The sequence below is a fragment of the Hemiscyllium ocellatum genome, chromosome 17, assembly GCF_020745735.1.
Source record: "Hemiscyllium ocellatum isolate sHemOce1 chromosome 17, sHemOce1.pat.X.cur, whole genome shotgun sequence".
NCBI lineage: Eukaryota > Metazoa > Chordata > Chondrichthyes > Orectolobiformes > Hemiscylliidae > Hemiscyllium > Hemiscyllium ocellatum.
In genome coordinates, this window is record NC_083417.1 from 71836859 (window position 1) to 71847753 (window position 10895).

Sequence of the window (10895 nt, forward strand, 5' to 3'; positions counted from 1 at the left end):
TTAGGTGTTAAATAATTTATTATTCTGTTCAGTTTTACAATGGAGTTAAAGTTATACCAATTTTTCTTTCTTTTATTTGTATTTGAACTGGGGAGTAAGAATAAAATCTTACACTTAAAGCTGAGTAATGTGACCAATCAAATTACGCTTGGACGACAGCACCTAACACTTGTTTTTAATAAGATAAAAGTTAGGGTCTAGGCTATCTCCTTTCATCCCTTTGTTTAACAAGAATCTTTCTAACTCTGCCTTAAAAATAGTCAAGCACTCTGCTTCCCACACCTGCTCAGGAAGGAGGGTCCAAAGTCTCATAACTGTCTGAGAGAAAAGAAATATCACCTCATTTCTAGTTTCAGCGGCTGACCCCCTGAATTTTAAACAGTGGCTCCTGGTCCTAGATTCTGCCATCAGAGGAAACATCCTCTCCTTTACCTTGTCAAAGAAACAAAGAATTGTGTGACAGCAAACCAAGAAATAAGTAAATGTAAAGGCAAACTTTTATATATGTATAATTACACACACCGATGTAAAAAGATAGACCATTTTTAAAAAATTCATACATGGGATGTGGGCACCACTGGCTAGGCCAGCATTTATTGCCCATCTCCAATCTCTTTAGAGAGCAGTTAAGTGCCAATCACATGGCTGTGGGTCTTTAGTCATGTGTAGGGCAGAGCAGGTATGGTTGGCAGATTTCCTTCTGACAGGACAAAAGTGAACCAGAAGAGCTTTTCCCAACAATTGACAATTGTTTTGTGGCTATCATTAGCCTCTTAATTCTAGATGTTTATTGAATTCAATTTATGCCATCTACCAGGGCCAGCTTCAAACCTGTGTGCCCTAAACATTACCTGGATCTCTGGATTAATAGTGCAGTGATTACACCATGAGGCCATTACGTCCCTAGTGAGACTGGTTTAGTTTGGACCCCATTCACTGGAGTTTAGTAGAATTGGTGGGGGTGGGAGGCAGAGTGCTTTATAGAAACTTCTAAAATTCTACAAAGATTAGACTGGGTAAAGACAGGAAGGATGGCCCTGATAACCAGGGAGTCCAGAACCAAGGATTGCAATCTATATATCCGCAGTAAGCCATTTAGGACTGAAATGAGAAATATCTTCACCCAGAGTGCGGTGAGCCTGGGGAATTCACTACCACAGAAAGCAGTGAAGTCAAAACATTGACTTTTTTCAGGAAGGAGTTACATATAATTCTTATGGCTAACAGGATCTAAGAGTAGGGGGCAAAAATGGGAACAAGGGACTGAGTAGGCTCAAAGGGCCATTTGGCTTCCTACTACCGCTCTTATTTTCTATATTTCTATGTACAGTGCGGGTGAGCTGTTTGTGACTGTAGTGCTTAAAGCACAGTGCACAAGTTGCAAGTATAAGTTTCCACTTGGGATTTTGGAATCATGGCTGTGTGGAGAGCTGGCAAGAAGTAAACAAGAATAAAGCATTCCAGGCTCCAATGCCCTCAGAGGGGGAATACAGATGGAGCAAACAAGAGGAGCGGTGATAACACATTGATCAAGGGGAAAAAAAATACAAGTCCTGCAGAGGATGGTACACAGGAATTGTTCAAAGACTGAAGCAAATTGCATAAAGTTGAGTGTCAAAATATTGCAGGGGGCATGGTCTTGTGGCACAGTGGGTAGTGTCTTGACCACACTCCTCCCCCCCCCCACCCCCCGACCCCACCATGTTCAGCTTGCGACTTGAAAATGGAAGATAGTCAAGATCAGAGTGGTGCTGGAAAAGCACAGCTGGTCAGGCAGCTTCCGAGGAAGAGGAAAGTCAACGTTTCGGGCAAAAGCCCTTCATCAGGAATGAAGCTGGGACCCTCCGGAGTGGAGACATAAATAGGAGGGGGTTGAGCTGGCGTGAAGGCAGCTGAGAGTGGATGGAGGTGGGGGTGAAGGTGGTAGGTTGGATAGGAGGGTGGAGCGGATAGGTGGGGAGGAAGATTGACAGATGGGACAGATCATGAGGACAGTGCTGAGCTACAAGGTTGGAACTGGGGTAAAGTGGGGGAAGGGGAAATGAGGAAACTGGTGAAGTCCGCATTGATGCCATGAAGTTCACGGGTCCCGAGTTTCGATAATGGAAGATACGTTCATAACATGGCCGATGGGTTTGTCTGGATATAAATCTTGTTGTGTGTTTGAGGGTCAGTTGTCCTGACGTTATACAACAGCCAACACTACAGTGCTTTGCCAAGCGTAATCATGGACCAATCCAATAGGATTCAATGGTCAACAACACCCTCTTAAGGGCTTAAAGTGATTTGTAGGAGACTTCAGGAGTCCCAAATAAAAGAAAAACCAAAGTAAAGGGAAAGGGAGTGTCCGAGTTTCCAAAATGTTTCAAGAAGGAACCAGCCCAGTGAGGGATGACAGGATGCTGTTCCCGGATCCTGTGTTTGGTGCATTGCAAAGGAACGCAGCAAATAATCAATGATAGAGATGGCATGTGTAAAACAGAAGCATCTCCCTAAATGAGGGAAAGAGTTGGAGTACCCTAGATGGTGAAGCAAATAGACAAAACAAGAAGTGAATTGGTTGCCATGGCACCACGACTGAACTGGGAGCAGGTGAGTAACAGGCTGCGTGTGGACGGTAGGGGGCAGTATTGTACCATGTTAGAAACCTGCAGGTTCCCATTCTGTAGAGTGCTACCAATGGACAGAAAACCTCTCATTTAATCAAATTAAACAGCTCTCATTTAAAGGGGAAGGATACATGCCTGTCAACCTTGAATCTCTAAAATCATCCTGTGATAAAAGTTCTTGAATTTCCAGGTTTAAAGTTCAGTTATCTTGGCGCACTGATCTAACAAATGAGAATTTGGGGACATTTAAGTCTTTGCTGAGATATTCCTGACGTCTGAAGAGTCATTCCAGGTACAGAAAATAATCGCATATGTGTATTCAAAAAGTACCTGCGTAGAGATTCCCAGATGCAGACACACAGATACATAAGTGAAAGCAGACACACACACATACATATATAGATACAGATGCATACAAATGAGCACAGACACAGATACAGGTCTTCCCCTTGTTAGGCTGTCCCTTAAGCTTGCTTGAGTTCTGATTCAGTAGCCGGGTATCCAGTTTGTAGAGTTTGTCCAATATGGAACATTTAGTGCTTAGATGACTAGAGAGATGTGTTGTTTGGAGGTTTGTGTTCTTTCTGAATGAACCTTGTCCATGTTAATCACAGATCTAAGACTCCAGTGTATCAATAGCCACATCGGACCTCTTCACTGCCTCCGCTAATCTCTGGGAAGACGCCAGCCTCAACCAAGTTCCAAGTGGAGTGTTTGTTTTAGCAATACAAGGGCATGTCTCGCACGGCAGAGCTGGTTTTCCAGTGATAATGATTTCAATGCTGAGAATTGTGACCTGCACTCCCCTATGCAATACTGTCCTTCACACAGCGTAGATTCCAGAGCTGCACCCAACACTATAGCCACTGACCAGATTGATACAAAGTGGTATTGTCCAGTTTCATTCTTTCAAGATTTAGATTTTACTATCATGTTTACTCAAGTACACAATCATAGCATTCCTACAGTGTGGAAGCAGGCCATTCAGCCCATCGTGCCCACATCAACCTTCCGAAGGGCATTCCACACACCCCCTACCCAGTAACTCTGCATTTCCCATGGGCAATCCACCTAGCCTGCACATTTTTGGACTGCAGGAGGAAACAGGAGCACCCAGAAGAAACCCACGCAGACACGGGCAGAATGTGCCAACGCCACACTGACAGTCACCTGGGGGTGGAATCAAAACTGGGTCCCTGGTGTTGTGGGGCAGCAGTGCTAACCACTGAGCCACTGTGCTGTCCCAAGTTACAGGAGTACAGTGAAAAGTGTATAATGTTACCACATATGGCGCAAAACGGTTACAAAACGGAGCAATAAAATAGAAGGCACAAAGCTAAAAAGATTAAGAATTACTGACTTTCATAGAATAAGTGAAATAAGTAAATAAATAAGGTGATAGTTAACATTAAAAGTTGTTCTTCACATCAACCAGACAAATGAAGGAATAAAGTTAAAAGTTCAAAGTCTGTCTTGAGTGTTTAGTAGCAGTCAGATATAACTGAATAGACCTGCAGGCCATTTCAGAGGACAGTGAAGAATCAACCATATTGCTGTGGGTCTGTGGTCACATGTCAATCAGACAAGGTAAGGACGGCAGAATTTCTTTTGTAAAGAGAAAGAGCAAGCAGATGGATTTTTAGATCTGGCAATGACTGCAGAAGATAAGACTGGACCAATAGTAATAGGCAAACAATTTCAAGGAAATTCCTGAAGGAACAGTCAATAGGTGTATCAAATTATTATTTGATGAATTGTCCACAAAAAAGACATAGACATAATTGACATACGACAAAGAGACGCCTGAAGAAGAACATGAAAATAGTGATGAATGTGAAGAAATTGCACTGGTTGTAAGTAATATTTCCTCTGAGCTGCATGTGTGTGCAACTACTGTGATATTCTATGCATGGTGATGGTGAATTCCTGATCTCCAGGACACATATGAAGACATTAATACTACAGCCATCATTACTACAGCTAAAGACATGAATCCAGTGAAAGGACTCAATCGATGAAATGTAGGGTCACACTTGAGCTGATCAATAAATTGCAAGTTGACAACTGTGCGTGGCCCACACAGAGACATTACGTGGGAGAATATTGACCCTATCAATTAGTCTAAGGGAAAAATCTCAAATTGCCTGCTGCATTGTGAGGTATAGTCTGTTTGTTCTGGAAGGTGTCACGACTAATTCCATCCTTGTTGCGTATTTGATTGCATGACATTCTCAGAGCTCTGTGAGATGAGCTTTTATCAAAACTGAGATTATCCAGAAGATTCGAGACACTGAAACTTTGCATAAAATAGACAGAATTTATCACAAGAGATTTAATAGATTATAAAAAAGAGGATCTGATTTAATTTGATTTGATTTGTTATTGTCACATGTATGTAGGTACGGTGAAAAGTTTTGTTTTGCGTGCAGTAGAGACAGATCATAGCGTACAAGGTGCTTTAGCATAATAGAACAGAGCGAGGAATACAATGTTACAACTACAGGGAAGGTGCACAAAGAGGGAGATCAACATTAAATTGAAAATTTGAGAGGTCCATTCAGACTTTAATAACAGTGGGGAAGAAGCTGTTCTTGAAACTGTGGTTGTGTGCGTTTAAGCTTTTGTATCTTCTGCCCGATGGAGGAGGTTAGAAGAAATTATAACTGGGGTGGGAGGGGTCTGTGATGATGAGGCAGTGAGAAGACAGATGGAGTCAATGGATGGAAGGTTGGCTTGCGTGATGATTGGGCTATGTTCACATTTCTCTGTAGTTTCTTACAGTCCACGGCAGAGCAGTTGCCGCACCAAGCCAGGATGCATCTGGATAGTCTGCTGCCTATGGCACATATAGTCATAAAGATTTATAACATGGAAAGAGACCCTTCAGTCCAACTTGCCCATGTTGGCCTGATGTCCTAAATAAATCTTGTCCCATTTGTTAGCATTTGGCACATATTATTCTAAACTCTTCCTATTCTATTAAAAAAAATTGCTAACAACCTTTATGGACATGCCAAATTTCCTTAGCCTCCTAAAGAAGAGGCATTGTAGTGTTTTCCTGACTGTAGCATCAACATGGGTGAACCAGGACAGATTGTTGGCGATCGTCACTCCTAGGTACTTGACACTGTTGATTATCTCCTCCTCAGCATAATTAATGTAGACAGGGAAGGTGTCCTCCATCTTGCTTTCCAAAGTCAATGACCTGCTCTTTTGTTTTGCTAATATAGAGGGAGAGATTGTTATCTTTTAGCCACGGCACCAAGCAATCTATCTCTTTCCTGTATTCTGTTTCATCATTGTTTAAGATCTGGCCTACGACAATAGTGTCATCAACAAACTTGTAAATGGAGTCAGGCCAAAATTTGGCCACAGTCATCAGTGTACAGAGAGTTTAATAAAGGGCTGAGTATGCATCCTTGCAGGGTGCTAGTGTTGAGCATTATTGTGGAGGAGATGTTGTTGCCTACACTCACTGATTGCAGTCTGTGGGTCAGGAAATTGAGGATCCAGTTGCAGGGGAGCAGAGCAGAGACCTAGCTCTCAGAATTTGGAAATTAGTTTAGTTGAAGTTATAGTGTTTCAGCTGGAGCTGTAGTCAGTAAGTAGGAGCCTGATGTAGATACCTTTATTAACCAGATGTTCCAGGGATGAGTGTAGGACCAGGGAGATGGTGTCTCTAACCTCTCGAAGCACTTCATAGTTACGAAGGTCATTACCGCACGTGGTAGTCACTGAGGCATATTGCGTAAGTTTTCTTTGGCACCGGGATGATGGTGATCTTTTTGAAACAGGTGGGGATTTCAGATCATGGTAAGAATGGTCTTAAAGAACGGAGAGTCTCTCAATTCATAAAAGGTAAGGCAGAGATGCTCAAAGGTATCAATTATATAAGAAAGACTGCCAAGAATATAGAGTTGAGGCTAAATAAGATCAGGACAGGATGCCTGCTTTGAAGAAGCTTTCCTCCAAAATGAAGGGCTTTTGCCCGAAACATCGATTTTACTGCTCCTCGGATGCTACCTGAATTGCTGTGCTTTTCCAGCACCACTAATCCAGAATCTGGTTTCCAGCATCTGCAGGCATTGCTTTAACCTAAAATAAGATAGTCATGGTCTAATTGAACAGCAGCACAGGCCTGAAGAGCTAAATGGCCTACTGTTGTTCCTTGCTCGTAACTGCTGAAGGTCATTCCTTGTGATTTAAACAAAAAGATCCTGTGACAAAGGGACAACATGACTGCAGGATTGAGTCAACTGTTGGATTTGCAGTAAAAGAGGCTGGCAAGTTTAGCGAACTTGAACACTCAGGATGATGGCCAAGAGGTGAAGACTGTGAACTGATTAAATGAGGTGAAAGCTTTATTTGATTATTTACTCATGGGTATCACTGGCTAGGCCAAAATTTATTGTCCGTCCCTAGTTGCCCTTGAGAAGGTGGTGGTGAGTTGCTGCCTTAACCACTACAGTCCATATTCCATAGTTAGACCCAAAATGTCCTTGGGGAAGAAATTCCAGAACAATGAAGGAATGACAATGTAATTCCAAGTCAGAATGTTAAGTTGCAGGGTGAGGAAACAGATTATGCTGTTCCCAGTTATCTACTGGCCTTATTTTTCTAAATGGAAGTGGTCGTGGGTTTGGAAAGTTCTGTCTAAGGATCTTTGGTGAATTTCCGCAGTGCATCTTGTAGATAGTACACACTGCTGTTACCGAGCATCGGTGAAGAGCAGGTGGATGTTCGTGGGTATGATGCCAATCAAGCAGGCTGCTTTGTCCTGGATGGTGTCAAGTATCTTGAGTGTTGTTGGAGCTGCACCCATCCAGGCAGGTAGAGAGTATTCCATCACACTCCTGACTTGGGCCTTGTAAATGACACAAATTAACTCTCCTTCTACACTGTCACCATCAAACACCCACAGGACAGGTACAACACAGAGTTCAATGTACAATAAAAATTACTCTCCACTAGCCCTTTTCAAATTCCCTGCACACACTCAACCTGGGTTTACATATTCATTAATGAACCACCCACACTGTCCCCATCAAACATTCCCGGGAGATGGACAATGTGGGGTTAGACACAGAGCACAGATCATCTTACATTTTTAAACTGAAAATAAAGGTCCCTCTACACTGATTAAGTCTCCTTCTACACTGTCCCCATCATACACTTCCAGAGCAGGAACAGTGTGAGTTGAGATAATGATTGGGCTGACTGGAAGTGCTCACCTAACAGTGGCTCTGTCATCAGTGTTTGCTGCAGTGTCATTGCCTCTTTACAGTGAAAGTGTGTTGTATCTTTTCAATGCTTTCACCATGGTTCCAGGGGAGGAGTGAGAACCTCCAGGCACATTTGTTTTTACATTTACAAATGGTTAGCCGGCAAAGAGACGGAGAATCATTGCTTAGGGCATGGTGAATAGTTTACTGTGCCTCCCCATCCCATGGACACCTCCTGACAGTGAATGGATAGATCCTGTAAGAGAGGCAGAGTCAGCAAGTAACTGTGCCACACTGCAGTCACGTGTAGCCTGAACCTGGTACTGTTCGTTGTACCCTTGCATCTGCTTCCTCAGTCTCCATCCAGTAATGCCACATTAACTCCATTCCACCAGCCATCAAGCAGAGGTTTGAAATGTTGCTATGCTCCATCTCTTGGCCACAGACCTGGCTTCTGTGTCTGACAGCTGACAACAGGCCAGTGACCCGAGTCGAAAGACAGTCTGTGTTGATTAATTCAACCTTAGACTCATCAGAACCATGAACTCTGTATCCTGCTTAAGTTCAATCTTATCTGTGATGGCTTCTTCAGCTGACTTACCTTTTCCAATCATCCTGGGAGATGACCACCTTGACATTTATTTCCCAACATCAGTTGCCTTGAAGGAGTGGCCTACTGGGCCACTCTGTAGCCATCAAGGATCAACTGCATTTGTGGGACTGGAGTCAGATATAAACTGGGTGAGGTAAGGATGGCTGGATCGCCTCCTGGAACCATATGAGATAAGGAGAAGAACAAGAATTAAGATTATTGTCACGTGTGCCCGAGTACAAAATACAGGAGTACAGTGAAAAGTTTATAATGTTGCCCCACATGGCACCGTCATACGTACAAACCTTAGATACAAAATAGAGAAATAAAGAAATCAGAAGTTACATGATCTTATGGTTATTCATTGTATAAGTTTAAAAAAAAATTAAAAATAAACATTATAGCCTTTCTATAAAGGGAGGGGAACTTCCACACGTGGTCTGATCGGGACCGCGCAGATGGAGCTCTATTCTATATTTAACCCCATGCTGTACCTATCCTCAGTGTCTGATGAGGGACAGTGTAGATGGAGCTCTATTCTGTATTTAACCCCATGCTGTACCTGTCCTCACAGTGTCTGATGAGGGACAGTGTAGATGGAGCTTTATTCTATATTTAACCCCATGCTGTATCTGTCCTCAGTGTCTGATGAGGGACAATGTAGATGGAGCTTTATTCTATATTTAACGCCGTGCGGTACCTGTCCTCAGTGTCTGATGAGGGACAGTGTAGATGGAGCTTTATTCTATATTTAACCCCATGCTGTATCTGTCTTCAGTGTCTGATGAGGGACAGTGTAGATGGAGCGTTATTCTATATTTAATGCCGTGCGGTACCTATCCTCAGTGTCTGATGAGGGACAGTGTAGATGGAGCTTTATTCTATATTTAATGCCGTGCGGTACTGTCCTCAGTGCTTGTTGGGGGACAGTGTAGATGGTGCTTTATTCTATATTTAACCCCATGCTGTATCTGTCCTCAGTGTCTGATGAGGGACAGTGTAGATGGAGCGTTATTCTATATTTAACGCCGTGCGGTACCTGTCCTCAGTGCTTGTTGGGGGACAGTGTAGATGGAGCTTTATTCTATATTTCACCCCATGTTGTATATGTCCCTCAGTATTTAACAGAGACAGTGCTGAGTGAATGCTATTATGCATCTAACACTGTGCTGTTCCTGTCCTGGGAGTATCTGATGATGACAGTGTAGAGGAATCTGTACTTGCAGTTTGAAAGAATAGGGGGAGATTTAATTTATTTCTCGCCCTGTATTGTACTTGCCCCAGGAGTATTTGATGGAGACAGTGTCAAGGAAACTCTACTTAGGGTTTACCTTCAACATGAAAGAGTAGAGAGAGCTTTACTCTTTTTCTAACCTCACGGAGTACCCGTTTTGGAAGTGTTTGATCGGGACAGTGTAGAAGGAGCTTTACTCTCAGTTTAAATGTTTTTCTCTCTGCCTAATCCTGTGCTGTCCCTTTCCTAGGAGTGTTTGATGGAGAAGGGTAGAGAGAGCTTTACCCTGTAAGTGACACCATGTTGCAATGTCTCAGGAGTGTTTTATAGGGACATTGTAAAGGGAGCTTTACTCTCAGTTTAAATGAATGGAAAGATCTTTTCTCGATAAGTAACCCTGTGCTGTCCCTGTTCTGGGAGCATTTGATGGGAGACAATTTAGTGGGATTTTTAATCTGCTGTTAGCCCTGTGCTGCCTTGCCCTGAGAGCATTTAATGGGGACATTGTAGAGGAAGCTTTAGTCTGCATCTAACCTTGTGCTGTCCCTGTCCTGGGAATAATATAACGCAGCAGTGATTGAAACTTGAGTTGACTTTGTTCCCCAGCAGAAATTTACCTCTGCAAAGAATTGACACCAAAGAAGACAGCTGAAACTGCGACTTTTGGCATTAATTAAGAACAAGCACCAAGTGGAGCTCAGACTTACCATCTCCACGGTGACAGCTGTGTGGATCCCTCCTGCTTTGCCAAAAGCCCAGGGGAAGTTGAGGAGTCCAGCACCAAGGGCTGATTTTAACAGGATGAATACCGCTCCACAGGATGACAGACCTGACCTCTCTGTGTTCAGTGAACTTGGCTTGGCCAGTAGATTGATACTCTCTCGAGCCAACTCATCCATCTGTACCTGTTGCCGCACTATTCCAGAGTTTACTGAATCTTCTCACTGTTTGCTTTCTTTACCCATGAATTGATTCACCCTGTGGCCCAGTCCTTGCTGGGATCTGACATGCCTCTTGACCTATAGGAAGCTCTTCAGTCTTTGAAAGCAGGGATTGGCAGTCCTCTGGCCAATGAATTACCTGCAATGTTTCTTTGCCACCAATCAGAGCTTGTTGGAGGAGCTACCATGTCCTCATAGCCGTAATGGGATCACATTAGCCGAGACTGACCTGGCGCAGGAGCAGAGATTGGAACTATCACTACATCGCCCATTGCCTTGAAGATTGATGCTCAATTC

General features: G+C 43.2%; 1 protein-coding gene across 1 annotated transcript in view; it reads right to left on the reverse strand.

Annotated features, from left to right (window-relative positions):
- Nucleotides 1-10556, reverse strand: part of slc38a8a (solute carrier family 38 member 8a) — a 44999-nt gene extending 34443 nt beyond the window's left edge. Inside the window, exon 1 of the mRNA XM_060837521.1 lies at nucleotides 10365-10556. Coding sequence (XP_060693504.1) covers nucleotides 10365-10556 — 192 coding nt within the window. The remainder of the gene's footprint in view (nucleotides 1-10364) is intronic.
- Nucleotides 10557-10895: the final 339 nt, after the last annotated feature.